Source organism: Cebus imitator, unplaced genomic scaffold, assembly GCF_001604975.1.
Source record: "Cebus imitator isolate Cc_AM_T3 unplaced genomic scaffold, Cebus_imitator-1.0 Scaffold170, whole genome shotgun sequence".
NCBI lineage: Eukaryota > Metazoa > Chordata > Mammalia > Primates > Cebidae > Cebus > Cebus imitator.
The window spans coordinates 4107890-4124745 of NW_016107485.1; the positions used below are offsets into that span (position 1 = coordinate 4107890).

General features: G+C 54.6%; 1 protein-coding gene across 3 annotated transcripts in view; it reads right to left on the minus strand.

The window, feature by feature from the left end:
* Positions 1-1064: 1064 nt before the first annotated feature.
* Positions 1065-16856, minus strand: part of SYNGR1 (synaptogyrin 1) — a 29745-nt gene continuing 13953 nt past the window's right edge. Inside the window, exons 2-4 of one of the 3 annotated variants that reach the window (XM_017544581.2) lie at positions 13101-13338; positions 11099-11244; positions 1065-4872 (exon numbers count right to left, since the gene is read on the minus strand). In XM_017544581.2, the coding sequence (XP_017400070.1) occupies positions 4717-4872; positions 11099-11244; positions 13101-13338 (540 nt within the window). In that variant the 3' untranslated portion in view covers positions 1065-4716. Of the gene's footprint in view, positions 4939-8976; positions 9720-11098; positions 11245-13100; positions 13339-16856 lie in introns of those variants that run through there. The other 2 variants (XM_017544580.2, XM_017544582.2) reach the window with 2 other exon arrangements.

The following is a 16856-nucleotide window of genomic DNA, read 5'->3' on the forward strand; positions in this document are numbered from 1 at the left end:
TTTTCAAGACGGAGTTCCACTCTGTCACCCAGGCTGGAGTGCAGTAGCCCGATCTCCCTTCACTGCAACCCAGGTTCAAGCGATTCTCCTGCCTGAGACTCCCAAGTAGCTGGGACTACAGGCGCCCGCAACCATGCCTGGCTATTTTTTTGTATTTTTAGTTGAGACGGGGTTTTACCATGTTGGCCAGGCTGGTCTCGAACTCCTGACTGCAGGTGATCTGCCCGCCTTGGCCCCCAAAGTGCTGGGATTACAGACATGAGCCACTGTGCCCGGCTTAATTTTTGTTTTGTTTTGTTTAGACACTGGGTCTCACTATGTTGACCAGGCTGGCCTCAAACTCCTAGGCTCAAGCAATCCTCCCACTTTGGCCTCTCAAAGTGCGGGGATTCTAGGCGTGAGCCATGGTGCTCAGTGGAGGGCCAGTAAATTTAAAAACTGTCTTGTAAAAACATGTGCATGTAAAAGCATGGAAATGGTCTGGAAGGAATGAGGCTAAGCACTTAATCTTGTTTCTCCTGCGGGCTGGGGAAGGGAGCAGGATAGGAAATGGTGATGGGGTATATATGTGGACATGTGCACATGTAAGGTGAGGGACTCTGGCTTCAACTGTAATGATTTTCCTTTTTTTTTTTTTAGACAAATTTTGCTCTTGACAGCCAGGCTAGAGTGCAATGGCATGAACTCAGCTCACTGCAACCTCTGCCTCCCAGGTTCAAGCGATTCTCCTGCCTCAGCCTCCCAAGTAGCTGGGATTACAGGCATGCACCCACTCCCGAGTAATTTTTTTTTGTATTTGTAGTAGAAACAGGGTTTCACCATGTCAGTCAGGCTGGTCTTGAACTCCTAACCTCAGGTGATCCACTCACCTCGGCCTCCCAAAGTGCTGGGATTACAGATGTGAGCCACTGTGCCTGGCCGATTTTACTTTTTAAAAAGATAATATATTGATAGGTTCATTGTGTAATGAAAAATTAACAATGGCCTGTCTGGGGAGACAAACGGAATGGACCATCCAAGCCAAACGCAGAATGAAGAACAAAGAAACACCGTGACACGCTGGCAATTGCTGGTGGGTTCTGAGTCTTCACTTTATTACTATGTCACCAGAAGTCACCACCTTCACTTGGTTCACCACGGATGGATGGATGTCATAAAGGAGGGTGCCACGGGGCCACTGGATTCACTCGAGACTTAACCAGGTGGTGGGGGGAGCCTAGAGTGGGGGCCCAGGATGGGGACCGCCCTTCACCGCACACACACGCACACACACACGGATATATTTGTGGAGCCTTATATTATACATCTTATATATAGAAAATATATATATTTATACTATACACAGGCAGTAACGCTGCGGGAGGGGTCCGGGGCACCGACAAGGGCTGTGCGCACCAGGGTGTGGGGAGTGTCAGGCCAAGGGCATCGCTGGGAGGCAGCCGGCCCAGTCCCTCCTCCCATAAACTCCTGGGAGGGGTGTTCCCCCTTTTGTGCTCCTTAGAGAATCAAAGGGGTCTTGGGCCAAGGTTAGGGGTCCCCCAGGGCTAACAGGCAGGGGCTGTTGGTGACATGGAGAAACCTGGGACCCCCGAGGCTTTGAAGATCAAGAATCACCAGGGAAGGATGGAGTGGGGAACTAATGTCCATACCCTGGGAATTAGCCTCTCCACTGAGACACCCGCAGGTGGATCAGGAGCCGTGCAGGCAGGACAGTCTGTAACCACCTAGGATGAGCCAACTCAGAAAGCAGACCTGGCTCCTGAACCTCTCACTCTGCGCTTGACCTTGGACAAGCCACTGTCTCCCTGCCCCAGACTCTGCCAACTCTAAGGGTCCTTGCAGCTCTATGTTTATGTCAAAGCTTTTTTCCCGGGCCCTCTCTTGTGCTTGATGAGGAGGAGGAAGCCATTCTGCAGGGTCCGGCTGCAGGAAGGCCCTTCTCCAAGGAGAGCTTTGGGAGCAAGGGAGAAGCAGGGGAGGGCAGCTCAGAGGAAAAAGGGATGCAAGACAGAGTTGGGCCTGGGGTCCCCCAGTGGCTATCCTCTGCCAACAGAAGGCAAGAGCTTCCCCATGAACCTTCCAGGGCAGAGTCAGGAGCCCTGGGTCCCATCCAAATCCCACCCTCCTTCTCTCATCCTCTCTCATCTCCTTCCTGGGCAGGTTTCTGCCAGAGCCCACCCTGATGGGGATAGATCATGCCTGGGAGTGCTTCTGGGCTGTACCCGGGAAGAGTGAGGGATTCTTCATGAGATGACTCAGCACCCCCCATTCCTGGCAGGAGTCTTGACAACTTTCCCTGCCTAGGGTGGCAGGCAGAGTCTGTAACAAACAGCCAGGATGGAGTCAAGCTTACCTGGTGCCCTGCCCTCCAGCCAAGGATTGGGATTGCCAGCAGCTGGCTGGCACCCAGGGAGAAACAGATGGGCAGCACCCTGAGATCTCCAAGTACCCACCAGCAGGGGAGGCTTTTGGTGGAGAGTGAGTGAGGGTCAGAACATCTCACGGCCTCTTGTAGGGGGCGCAGAACTTCACTTTGCCATAAACGCTTCTGTACCCACTCACAACCCACTCACACCTTCGCCTTTGGCCTGGTACCAGGTTTCACTCCTCAGGCCAGCAGATAACCTGCCCCCATGCTGGTCCCATTTGGGCCACTGTGGACAGGGCCCCTTCCCTGGATTGGAAAATGAAGTCAGCAACAAGTAGCTATCACTCAGCGGCCTGGGGTCCTCTCCATCACTGCTGTCCCTTGGGAGGTCTTGGACAGACCCGGGTTTAGGTCTGTGTTCCACTGCCAACTTGCTTATGTTCGCAGAGCCTGTTTCCCCTCTGTTAAATGGGGACAATGATGCTACTTCTCTGATTAGGACTTCCAGCCCGATCTTGGGGTTATGGAAGCAGGAACCACTCACACCCTTGGTATCCCCAGGACAGGTGCCGGATAACTGCTGAATGAGTGAGCAGGTGAGGGATCGCCTACCTCTTAGGATTCTTGGAGCAGGGATGGGGGGATGGTGGTAGAAACACCAGCACTGGGCTTGTCCACCGCCTGCTCTGCTCTGCTCCCCAGGGGACAGGCCAGTGGACACTGGGTGGACGGGAGGATGGGCCCCCAGTGCTCTCCCACACCTCTCTCCCGGTCCCTTACAGCTCAGTGAAGAGCCCACCTTGTGCAAGAATCTACCTGTCCCCACTCAGAAGAGATTATGACCTCCTCAGGCCCCACGGCCGTCTTCGTGCCTTGAGGTCACCTGCCACCCTCTCCCCTATAGCCCATGGTCTTCCCTGGGCCTCCCATGCCTCAGGGGCTCTTGCCTGTGTCGTCCTGGAGGCAGTGCCTCTCCACGGCTGCAGCCCAGGAGCTGACTTGCTGATTCCGAGACCCCTGTCCTTCCTGCTCTGCCTCCCACAGGGAGGCTGGCTCTGCAAAGGGTCTTCCGGAAGGCCAAGGAAACACCTCTCATGCCCTTGGCTGCTCTAGCCCCTGAACCCGGCCTGACCCCAGATGAGAGGAGAGGTGACACAGTGTCCCAGATCAGTTCTGTTTCCTGGGAGGTCACAAGGGCAGGGAATAGAGGCACCTGCTGGGCAGCTGAGGCCAAGAAACCAGGGCATCAGGCCCAGCTTTGCCACTCACTCACCGTGACCTTGGGCCAGTCACACCCTCATCTGGGCCTCCTCATCCACCAGTCCTAGGCAAGGGCTTCGTGAGCCCTTCTAGAGGAAAGGACAGTGATCAGTCCTTTGACACCACGAAGGGGGTTGATGGAGCTCCCTGGAATGAGTGCCAGTGAGACACTCAGAGCACAGAGCAGCACCAGGGCGAGCCCTCTCAGAGGAGGCCAAGGGCCAGGGTTAGGGCCAGGGGGATGTGGGTGGAGGGACCTGGAAGTGGGGGTGTCCCTGGGGGGGCGAAGAACAGCTTGGGTAGAACAGGCCCTTGGCTTGCAGCAGAATCAGGGTGTCTCAAGGGGCTGAGGGCCCCAAGGCCTCCCAGAATGACAGTAACACTGAGCTGGGAAGCCCCAAGCGTGGGGATGGGGGCAGGTGGGTGGCCAGGGACAAACATGTGGTCTGCAGTTGGGTGGCCTGGGCTTGGCCCCACCTCTATCACTAGCTGCCTGAGTGACTCTGGGCAAGGGATCTTGACCTCTCCAGACCTGTTTCCTTAACCATAAAATCGAGACCGTCCTGACACTCTTAGCAGGACTGCTGGAGAGGGGTGACAGCCCCCAGTGTCCTGTGGTTGTTCACATTCGCCCTATGACCGAGCCACGGTGTAGCCAAACTTCCCAGCATTATCTGGGTCTGTCTTTCCCACCGTTCTGGCCTCTAGGACCACCAGGACTCCCTCCACAGCTCATCTCTCCCCTTTCCAGAGGCCATCTCTGCCAATTTCACCACCCATGCCCAGCACAGGCTGGATGCACAGTAGGCGCTCAAGGAATGCTGATGACACAATGTATGAATGCAAACACCCCTGGCCCCCACCCACTAGGGCTCTGTGGGTCACATGCCCTGGGACATACTTGCATATACATGTAGACACCCCCCAGCACTGGACGGCCCCACCCCTGCCCTGAGCTACCCTGGACCTCAGTGGGACAAGGCAGAGGCTGATGAGGTGCTGGGCAGGGCAGCCTGGGAGGGAATGGGGGCCGGGTGTGGAGGGAGGGGACAGATGGGGGAGGGGCAGGGGCAGGCGGTCACTGTGGCTCAGTAGCCCTGCGACTGGTAGCCCTGGGGCTCGGTGTCGAAGGCGTTGGCCGGCTGCTGGTAGGTGCCGCCCATACCGGCGGGATCCGGCCCCGTGTTGGGCTCCACATAGGGCGCGTAAGGCATGCTGGAGTCCTGGCTGGGGTCCATGTAGTCCTGGGAGAAGAGGGCCGAGTCGGCGCCAATCTGGTACCGCTGGAAGGCCAGCACGGCCTGGCCCGCCTGGGTACGAGGGCCGGCAGGGACAAGGACAGGCGGGAGGGGGTGGTTAGGGGAGAGACAGACAAGAGCACTGAGTTAGTGGTGGTTAGTTCACAGGACACAGGCAGGAAAGGGTTAAAGATCCTCAAAGTACTGAACTCGTGACTGAGACTAAGCTTGGCTGTGGAGAAGGAAGGTTGCTCTCACAGTCATGCCTGGAGATGCCCAGAACCAGATCGTCCAGCCAGAAAGAATCTCCGAAGCCACCTGCCCCTGTCTTCCAATCCCAGGGGTCAATCTGGGCTACTAAAAGCTCTAGATCGTCATTATGTTGTGTCAAAATGGCCCAAAGGCCAACAACAGCCTCCTTAAAAAAAGTGTCTCAACAGGACAAAGGACTGTTGGGATCTCCTAAGAGCCATTCTTTTGTCTCTCTGGTAGCTAGGCAAGGCCATGTAACTACGTTTCGGCCAATGGAGTACCCTCGTGTTCTTTGTCCCACCCTCTGACCTGATGCCTGGAATGCAGATGTGATGGCTGGAGCTCTAGTTGCCAAAAGGGACCACAAAGACCAGGAGCCAAACTGTAGGAATGAAAGATGCCTGGGTGCATAATGGTGTAACCATCATTACAGGCATGGTGGCTCATGCCTGTAATCCCACAACTCTGAAAGGCCAAGGTGGGAGGATCTCTTGAGGCCAGGAGATCAAGACCAGCCTGGGCTAAAATATGTAGCTCTGGCATATTGACCATGTTGAGTCAAAGGCACTTGAAAAACAGCAGGCACAAGAACAATCTGACCTTGTTCTCAAAAGCAGGAGAGGCTGGGTGTGGTGGCTCACACCTGTAATCCCAGCAGTTTGGGAAGCCAAGTCGGGCAGATCACTTGAGGTCAGGAGTTCGAGATCAGCCTGGTCAACATGGTGAAACCCCATCTCTACTAAAAATAAAAAAATTAGCCGGGCATGGTGGTGCTTGCCTGTAATCCCAGCTACTGGGGAGGTGAGGCAGGAGAATCGTTTGAACCCAGGAGAAGGAGGTTGCAGTGAGCTGAGATCACATCACTGCACTCCAGCCTGGGCAACAAAGTGAGATTCCATCTCAAAAAAAAAAAACCTCACAAAAAAAAATTAGCCCAGCATAGTGGTACTTTCCTGCAGTCCCAGCTACTCAGGAGGCTGTGGTGGGAGGACTGTCTGAGCCTAAGAGATGGAGGCTGCAGTGAACTATGAACCAGCCTGGGCAACAGAATAAGCCTGTCTCTAAAAAAAAAAGAAAGATGCTTGTGTCACTGAAGACCTCAGGGGCCACCACGACAGCCCTGGACCACCTCCACAGACTTGGATTTTGCTGAAATCACTGTTTTTTTTTTTTTTTTTTTTTTTTTTTTCTTTTTAAGACAGAGTTTTGCTCTTGTTGCCCAGGCTGGAGTGCAATGGTTCGATCTTGGCTCACCACAACCTCCGCCTCCTGGGTTCAAGTGATTCTCCTGCCTCAGCCTCGCTAGTAGCTGGGATTACAGGCATGCACCACCGTGCCTGGCTAATTTTGTATTTTTAGTAGAGACGGGGTTTCTCCATGTTGGTCAGGCTGGTCTTGAACTCCCGAACTCAGGTGATCTGCCCGTCTTGGCCTCCCAAAGTGCTGGGATTGCAGGCATGAGCCACTGCACCTGGCTGAAATCACTGTTATTTGGGATTTCTGTTACCTGCTGCTGAACCTAATTCTAAGTGAGAAACTGAGTTAAATAGAGTGAAACAAGTTTCAGGATCATCCGACTTGGCGGAGCATTGACTATTCAATGTGTGTTGGATCTCCAAGGGGGAACTGTGGCAAACAACATTGGCCAACCTTGCCTGACCACTGAAGCCTCCCCGGTTTTGTTTTGTTTTTTTTTTTTGAGATGGAGTTTCCCTCTGTTGCCCAGGCTGGAGTGCTATGGCGTGATCTTGGCTCACTGCAACTTCCGCCTCTAGGGTTCAAGCAATTCTCTGCCCTTACTGCCTGAGTTGTAGCTGGGATTACAGGCCCCGCCACCACGCCTCGCTAATATTTGTATTTTTAGTAGAGACGGGGTTTCACCATCTTGGCCAGGCTGATCTTGAACTCCTGACCTCGTGATACACCCGCCTTGGCCTCCCAAAGTGCTGGGATTATAGGCATAAGGCACCCCTGAAGCCTGAAGCCCAGCACCCCTTTTTTTTTCACAGATCTCAGATGGAGAAAGACTTGTCCACAGCACACAGGCATGGTTAGGAAGTTATTTTTCAATAAAAGCAATTATGTTGTTATTAAGAATAATGACACTGACCACACTGAGCTAAGTCCAAGTTTAAGTGAATCAAACTTGTCATTAGAAAAACAGCTTAGAGGTTTATTGCAAAAGCCTTCTCCAGAAACCTTCCTGGCCCAGGGAACCTATCTGTGATGGGAACATGCTGATACTCTCCAGACCTCTGTTTAGGGCTGGGAAGACTGAGCCTAGCAAAGGAAGCGTCCATGGCAGAGTTACTGCTAAAACCCATCCCTAAACATGGGGTCCTACCTCTTCCCAGGTCAGGGTGCCCTCAACTGCTTCCCTTTCGCCCCTGACAAGGCACTTACTCAACCAGCAATCTAAAAGGGCCACTTAGGGAAGGGGTAGGGAGTGAATATGACGGGTGTTTTATTCCACAAAGTTGCAGAAGCCCAGTGACTGGACATTCCCTTTTTTTTTTTTTTTTTTTTTTTTGTTGGCCTCTCACTCTGTTGCCCAGGTTGGGGTGCGGTGGCACAATCTTGGCTTGCTGCAACCTCTGCCTCCTGGGTTCAAATGATTTTCCTGCCTCAACCTCCTGAGTAGCTGGGATTACAGGCGCCTGCCACCATGCCCAGCTAATTTTTGTGTTTTTAGTAGAGACGGGGTTTCACCGAGTTGGCCAGGCTGGTCTCGAATTCCTGACCTCAGGTGATCTGCCCACCTTGGTCTCCCAAAGTGCTGGGATTACAGGTGTCTCACACCTGTAATTACACCTGGGATTACAGGTGTCTTCCACCATGCCTGGCTAGGGCATTATCTTTTGATTGTACTCACTGACCAAAGCTCTGAGGGGCAGCCCTTTCTGGGAGGTGGGGGTTTATAGCAAAGTGCCAGCGCCTTGGGAAAAAAGGCAGATCAGGTCTAAAGAAGTTTGGCTAAGGGATAAGGTGTGGTTCTCTGGGGTTTCCCACTATGTTGGTATGGGGTCCTGGCTGCTGGAGGCTCAGACACTGGAGCCTGTAGAAGCAGAGAGGTGAAGAGCTTCCTTCCTGGGGATACCCTTGAGCCCTGGCCAGCCCACAGGGACTGACTGAATGAACCTTGCCAGCAATGTCTGTAGACTCAGTTCTCCCCGAGCTCCGTGGCTCTACTATCCAGGCTGGTTTCCTGTACAGAGATAGAGGGCTAGGGGCAGATGACCCCTACTGACCCTTCTAGGATCGTCTGACTTGGCAGAGCCTTGGCTAGTCAATGTATGTTGGATCTCCAACATATGTTGGGGCTGCAGACACTCGTACTATCTCTGTGGTCACTAAGTCAAGGCTTCATTTGGGTAACCAGTTTAAGGGGCCACAGACAGGAGCAAAGGAGAAGCTGGCCTGGGCTGCAGAGGGAGGATGGGAGTTGTGCTGAGAGCCCAGGGACCTAGAGGTCCCCTGGCCCCACTGTCTCAGAGCAGACGCCCTTTCTGCAGCATCTCCAGCAGGCAGCAGGCAGCCTGTGTCTGCACTGAGATGCCCCCAGTGTCGGGAAGCTCACAATCAGTGTGCTCAGGTCCTGGCTGGGCTGAGGCATTGCTCTGGGGAACTGTCTGTGCTCCACCAGCCTCCTTAACTCCTGCAGAGAGTGGAGGAATGGGTGAGTTCCTGCCCCGGCAGCTGGGGGCCCCAAGGAGGAAACCTGTGCAGAATCAGAGACCAAAATCCTTTGGAGGTAAAAAGATTCATCACATGAGAATCACTCTCAAAGAAGAGATTCTGGAGGTGCCCCTGACTCTCTGGAGAAGAGAAGGGTGAATGAATGAATGAATGAATAATGAATGAACAGAAGAGCTTACATTTATTGAGCATGCTTGTGCTTAGTTTCACTGGCACATGGCCTTTAGAGGTTTGTCCATTATCACTCCCAGTCCAGGTAAGTGGACTGAGGCTCAGAGAGGCGCAGGGGTTTGTCAGGGTCACACAGCACATGAGAACAGAGCCAGACCAGGAGTCTTCTGATATCCTAGGCCAGGCCGCTCACCAGGGGGACAGTCACTTTTCACACCACTGTGAAGGAAGAGGCTATTGCTCCGCATCCACAGCTCAGCAATGGGGGTCATGAACGCCTCCGGGCAGCCTGTGCATGGGGCCACCTCCAACCCGTTAACTGCCCATGGCTGTCCATTTGGAAGAGATTTTGATGTGTTTGTCTTCTTCTCCCTGGCCTGTGGGCTCCTGGAGCCAAGGATCCCACCTAATTCATCTCTAGGCACAAAACAGCTGCTCAATAAATGTTTACTGAATGAATGAACGCATGGAGAATAAATGAAGGAGGCAGTGAAGGAATGAATGAGTCAGTGGAGAACCTGAATCGGTTCCTCCAGCCAGCCTTCCACTGCCCTGCATGCTCTGGCATCCTGGACACTGCTGGCACTAGGCTGTTCCTGCAACCTCCCCGCCAGGGGTGATACAAGGCTGCCGGCCTCTATCTACGGCTGTGCTGAGGTGGGGAACAGTGTGCTGTACTCCTCCTGGAAGCTTAGGTCCTTGAATCTCCGCACGGCCAGGGCTGCGGTCAGGCTCTGCCAGGAGAGAGCTGGGGTGAGGCTGGTGGGGAAGAGCTGGAGAGGTGCCAGGAGGGAGGCTGGCTTCAGAGAGCCGGGCAGGCACCTGTTGGTCAGGTACTTCACACTCACGGGTAGAAATCACCCACTACTCCTCTGTGAGCCCCACCCCTGAAATCCTCCCTCCAGGCTGGGTGGTCCCCAGTCCTGGGGCACCTTCTCTGGACTGAGATCCCTGGGGTCACCTGGTTCTTCCTTCCCAGTCGAGGACACTGAGGGCTGCAGCAGCCACGACTGGCCCACTAGGGCCTAAACCATGGGTCTCCCCCTCCGAACGCTCTCTTCCAATATTGTTGGGGAGATGGGTGTACCCCCAAAAATGAATATTCAGGGGCCCTCGAAAATGGAAAGAAGTCATTCCAGGGCAGGCCCAGGAAGATGGGGGAAACAGGGAGGGCTGGTGGCCTGTATGTAGCCTCAAGGGTCTCAGTGCAGGAGGCTGGACCCAGAACTGCTGGCTGGCCCGGAGGGGAGGCAGCTGTGGGTCATAGGGAGAGCTCTTGGGATGGGACTATGGAGCTGATGTGACCCTAGGTCGCTGCAGAAGGGTGATTAGGAGAGAAGAAACACAGATGACCCAGACCAGCGGGAAAGAGGGCCCAGCCGAGCTGTTGCACTGTAGGACCTGCCAGCCCAGGTCCTGCAAAGGAGGGGTCTCTGGCCAGCTGGGCTCAGAGACATGCTTTGTCTGACACATACAACATATTGCTTAAACTTGAATAAACTTCCAACACATCAAGATCTGATTTCATGTAAAAATTCAGACTTCTGCCTTCTCTTGGTCCCTACTCCTGCTTGGCAGCCAATCTCCTTGAATCTCTGCACGGAGGACAGGCACGCATGTGCCAACTGGCTCGCTCACGGTTCTCTGGCCCTGCCTGGCCCACTCGAATCTGATATTGACACCTGTCTCCCCCAGATCCTATCCCCTCATTTTACAGATGGGAAGACAGAGGCTAGGAAAATGAGAGGCAGCCCCGATGGGAACCAGGTCTCCTGACTCCTAGGCAGGGCTCCCTCCCAGCCTCAAACCCTGCAAGCCTCACCTTCCTGTCCAGGCCTCTGCTTTCTCATCTGTGAAAGGGGATGATAAACACCATCCACCCAGAGTGAGGGGCTGCCATCTCTAGTGACTGTGCTGCCCCCAAGGGCCGCAGCCTCGTTGCTGAGGGAGCACGGCTGTGAGTGCCACAGAGACAGACAGGCAGAAGAGGGAGCGAGGGTGGTGTGGGCTTCCAGAGGCACAGCAGGTCCCGGGCTTGCGAAAGGCCACTAGTCCGGGAGTTCAGTGGGGAAAGGGGGCGAGTGTGGGCTTGGTGGGCGGTAGCTGTACTCACCCAGGTGAAGATGGAGAAAAAGGAGAAGGCGATGGCGGCCCGGGCTGCGTCCGTCCCTTCGTTCAGCGGGTTGTCCTTGGGCTTGGAGACCTGCCACTGGTTGGCCAGGAAGCAGAAGCCCACGAACCAGAGGAAGGCCCAGAAGGCTGGGGGGGGTCCCCAGGGCCAGGCAGAATGGGCAGTGCCACACATGGGGGAGAGGGTGAGTGGGGAGCAAATGAGAAAGCCGAGGAACGGGGACATTCAAGAGCGCATCTCCCACGCTCCCCGACCCCCAAAGGGAGAGGCCAAGGGGGTAGAGGAAGAGAGAGGGGAGCCAAGAGAAGGTGCAGGTGGGAAGAGGGAAGCCAGTAAGATGCAGGGGGGAAGGGGCCACAGACAGGGCAGGGCCAGGGCCAGACAGAGAAGAGCCACGGGCAGCGAGAGGGGAGGATGGAGGGAGAGACAGAGAGAGAAGGCAATCAACTCAGGCCGCATTTCTCAGGTCTCTGCCAAACCCCCATCTCCAGCCACACCCCTGACATTGGCCCCCCCACCCCCCCCATCCACCCCTGATGCCTGCAGCTCTGCAGGCAGGAAGACCCCAACCCCCAGACCCCACCCTGCTAGAGGCTTCCAGATAAATGAGGTGGGGGAAGGAGGACAAGGCTGGGGCAAAGATGGCAGCTTGGCTGGGTGGGTCTGGGCTTCAACTTCTTTTATTTATTTATTTATTTATTTATTTATTTATTTATTTAAGATGGAGTCTCACTCTGTCACCCAGGCTGGAGTGCAGTGGCAGCGATCTCGGCTCACCGAAACCTCCACCTCCAGGGTTCAAACAATTGTTCTGCCTCAGTCTCCTGAGTAGCTGGGATTATAGGCACACAACCACCACGCCTGGCTAATTTTTGTATTTTTAGTAGAGATGGGGTTTCACCATGTTGGTCAGGCTAGTCTCGAACTCCTGACTTTGTGATCCTCTCACCTCGGCCTTCCAAAGTTCTGGGATTACAGGTGTGGGCCACCATGCGCGGCTGGGCTTCGACTTCTAACATGCTGTGGCCCCACAGAGCCCCAGGTTTATCAAGGGGCTCACTGAGAGCTGAGCCTGGGGTGGTCAGCAGCGGAAGCCTCACAGCCACTCAATCGCCTGTGGGTGCCCAGGTCTCCCCAGAGAAACCCAGACCTGCTCAGGGCAAGGCGTGCATCTGCCAAGCGGGTGGGGCACCCACCTGAGGCCAGACCACCTTCCAGAGGCACTGCCAGGGAACCCTGAGGCTCTGTGGAAGTTTGAGAACCACTCATTTAGTTCTAGTTCCTTCTAGAACTAGGCCTCATGGGCTGCCTTCAGCATGGCTTACCCTGAAAGCTCCAGGCTTAGAACTAGGGGGTGGTCCCAGTCCAGGGACCCAAGCCTCAGAACAGCAAGGCTGAAGCCTAGGGTTCTGACCCCTGGCTGAGAGCATCCACCAATCAGATTCCTGGAACTCATGGGGCAGAGGTCAGCGTCCCTCTGCCAAAGTCTGCTTCTGAAGGGCAAAGGGCAGCAGGTCAGGTTGGCTCCATAGGTCCAGGCCCTGGTCCTGCCCAGGTCTGGCTGGGAGGGCAGGGGAAGGTAAGGCTTCAGGGCCCCTGTTGCCAACTGGGCACCCAGTCACCACCTTGCTTAGTTCTCATGAAGCTGCCCCAGGGAGGTGGCACAGAGGAGGCCACTGAAGCACGGGCCAACCCATGAGGGCTGGCACATGCCCAGCACCATTCATGGTCCCTTAGACTAGAAGGAACTAGAATCCCATCCGTGCTCCCCTGCCCGTGGGCAGCATGGGTTATTTTGGGGTCCTAGGCCCTGTCCTGGTCCCATCCTCTCTGTTGCCAGCCATGTGACCCTGAGTCTGTCTCTTTACCCGCCTGCACCTCATTTCCTCATCTGGAAGATGGGGAGAAGGTTGGTGGCCGTCTCCCATGGCCGGGACAGCCCTCTGCAGACTCCATGTAGGGGCACCTGCTGGGCGGGGCTCACCCGAGACTCCGATGTCGGACAGGACGGCTTTCTTGCGGTCCTTGACGCTGCTGATCTGCGGGAAGTACACGTCCAGGGCCAGGTACAGCAGGCAGGTGAGGAAGGCGAGCACACCCACGGTCACACCGTAGCTGCAGGCGTTGGGGTTCCGGTTGTAGATGCAGAACTCCTCCTCCTCAGAGACGCTGTTGAGGTAGCCCTCGTTCACGATGGAGCCAAACACCACTATAGAGAACAGCTGTGGGGGTGGGGGCCATGCCTTAGACCTGGGCAGACCCCTGCCTGATACCACCCAGGGGACGGGGAGGCTGCCACCCTCTCCTGCTGCCTGCCTCTCCGTGAGCCACAAGGCATTTCAGAGGGAGGTGCCCAGAGAGGGAGGGCAACTTGCTTGGGTCACATAGCGCAGGTGGGGGTCAATCACTTCCTTTCTCAGCCACAGGCACCCCTCAGCCAGGTCCTAAATGTCCTCCCAGGCCCTGACACCAAGATGTCTTGGGACTAGACTAACCCCTGAAGAACAAGGAGCCACAGTGGGCCCGCCTGGGCTGTGAACCTGCCCAGCCCCCACCCCCAGGCTGACTCCTCCAGATGCTGGCATGTGCCTGGCCCCATCTTGTGTTCCCCTTCCCTCTGCAGAGCCGTGGGCTGGCCTGGGGTCTCAGGCCCCTACCCAGGCCCGTCAAATGGATGGAGTGATGAATGAAAAAACAACAGTGGACCAGGTGCGGTGGCTCACGCTTGTAATCCTAGCACTTTGGGAGGCCAAGGCAGGAGGCTCACTTGAACTCAGGAATTTGAGACCAGCCTGGGCAACATGACAAAACCCCGCCTCTACTAAAAATACAAAAATTAGCCAGGTATAGTGGTGTGCGCCTGTAGTCCCAGCTGCTAGGGAAGATGAGGGGGAGGACTGAGCCCAGAAGGCAGAGGTTGTAGTGAGCCACGATCATGCCACTGCACACCAGCCTGGGTGACAGAGAGAGGCTCTGTCTCAAAAAAAAAATCTAACTATGTGTGTGTGATAATGTGTATACGTGTGTGTGTGCATGTGTGTGTGTGTGTGTGTGTGTGTATATATATATATATATATAATAACAATGGACACAACCCTACCAGATACAGGGCACCCTGCATGTTCCCAAGGGTGTTACACATGTGATCTCACTGCCCTGCACCCCATGACATGGCAAGAAGTGATGGGATATCACTTCTGAGAGTAAGTGACAAAGGATTTCTACTTCCTTCTTGCTCATCCTTCCCTCCCCGACTCCCTGCTTGCTCTGTTCAAAGCTGTTGTGTTTTGAGCTACCCTTTGGAAAGACCTGAACTGAGGGACATCTTCGGCCAACGCCCACAAGGAACTGAGCCCCTCAGTCCAACACCCACAAGGGACTGAATCCTGCCAATATCATGTCAGTGAGCTTAAGAATGGATTCGCCCAGGCTGGGTGCAGTGGCTCACACCTGTAATCCCAGCACTTTGGGAGGCCGAGGTGGGCAGATCATGAGGTCAAGAGATCAAGACCAGCCTGGTCAACATGGTGGAACCCGTCTCTACTAAAAATGCAAAAATTAACTGGGCGTAGTGGTGCGCGTCTGTAGTTGTAGCTACTCGGCAGGCTGAGGCAGGGGACTCGCTTGAATACGGGAGGTGGAGGTTGCAGTGAGCAGAGATCTTGCCACTGCGCTCCAGTGTGGGGGATAGAACGAGACTGTCTCAAAAAAAGAAAAAAGGCAGGCCGGGCGTGGTGGATCACGCCTGTAATCCCAGCACTTTGGGAGACTGAGGTGAGTGGATCACTTTAGGACAGGAGTCAGAGACCAGCCTGGCCAACATGGTGAAACCCTGTCTCTACCAAACATACAAAAGATGGGCCGGGCGTGATGGCGCAAGCCTATAATGCCAGCTATTTGGAAGGCTGAGATAGGAGAATCGCTTGAACTTGGGAAGTGGAGGTTGCAGTGAGCCTTGATCGTGCCATTGCACTCCAGCTTGGGTGACAGAGCAAGACATCATCTCAAAAAAAAAAAAAAAAAAAGTTTAGAGACCACTGAGTTAGGACGCTGCGGGTAAAAGGGGTTCTGACGTAAATGTGCACAGAAGATGAACGGAGACACAAAGCATGGTACATCCGTATACTGGATAACTGTTCAGCCATAAAAAGGAACCACCAGCCTGGGCACGTTGTAAAACCGCATCTCTACAAAAATTAGCTGGGTATGGTGGCATGCACCTGTGGTCCCAGCTACTTGGGGGACTGAGGCGAGAGGATCGCTTGAGACTGGGAGTTTGAGACTAGCCTGGGCAATATAGCAAAACCCCATGTCTGTAATAAATAAATTGTAAATTAAAGAAAAAAATGTACACTGAATTATACAACATTAAAATGGTATGTTATGCAAACTGGGCACAATAAAAAAAAGAAAGGATTCTGAAGCTACGCCCTGGTTCAGCCATGGCAAAGAGGTGGGCAGTGGTGGCCTGTGAGCCACCATTTGCCAGTCCCGATTTAGGAAGACCCCATGACCACGAGACTTCAGACCCATGAGGACATCAGTGCCCACAGCTCTGCCTGCCACAGGCTCTGCAGCCTCACCATCACCTCTTTGAAGCAGGCAAGGCTATTTATACTGTCCCCAATTAACAGAGTAGAAAAACTAAGGCTCAGAAAGAGAAAGGGGCACTGTTGTCGGCAGCAGAGGCTGACCGTGAACCTAGGTCTCCTGATTCCCAGACCTGTGTTCTTTTCTACCTGGCAAGCTGCCTCTCAGCTTCGGGAGGTGGACCCTGAAGAAGGGGTGGAATTTACTCCCAGAGACCCAAGGGATCGAGCAGAGAGGCCAGCAGGGAGGAAGGCCTGGTGGGCAGCCTCAGTGTGACTGGGGATCGGGCAGTACAACTGAGTCCCAAGTCTGGTGCTCAGAGGCACAGTGGGGAGCGCCTTTGAAGTTAGGACTTAAAAGCCATTGTCAAGGGGGCTCCTGGGCCACTGAGAAATCAAGACAAGCAAGGCAGATTCTGAACACTGGGAGATGTGCGGTACATGGCCAGCTGCCTAGGCTGTGTACTGCACAACTCCAGGGACTGCTAGCCACACAGCCCCTTGTACCTGTGTACTGCCATAAGTCCAAGGCTCCTACCAGAAAACTGTCAGGTTGGGAATCTGAGGCCCAGTCCTGGATGTCACCAAAGCAGAACAGAAAAGGCTCCTGATCAGAGACTTCAGACACTGAGGAGTCATACAGACCTGCCGATTCAGATCCAAGGCCTGCTGCTTATGCTGGGTGGCCTCAGGCAAGTGACTTAGCCTCTCTGAGCCTCAGATTGGTCCTCTGTACAAAGTAACATCCCCTCTGGGGCTGATGGGTGAATTAGAGCAAGTACCCAGAGCAGAGCAGTGCCTTGTAGGAGCTTCGTAAGGTTCATTTCCTCTATAGAGGTCCCAGAAAAGAAGGAATAATACCAGGAAGGGCCCTCTTGAATACTTCCTAACAGACACGTGCTCCTGGGGCTGGAGGAGACCCCACTGCTGCCAATGCTGAAAATAAGTGTGGATCCTCTTCCAAAAACAGAACAATATCAGGCTTCCCAAAAACAGAGACGAGGTGGGAGGGGAAACAGGCGGGCAGAAGCCTGGGCCCTGGGGACAGCAGAGGAGGAACCATTAGAACTGGGCCCTCTTGGGAGACAGAGGCAGGCAGTCCTTAGAGAGGCAGGGAGGAAAGTGCTGGAGAGGATGTGTCGCCAAGAGGG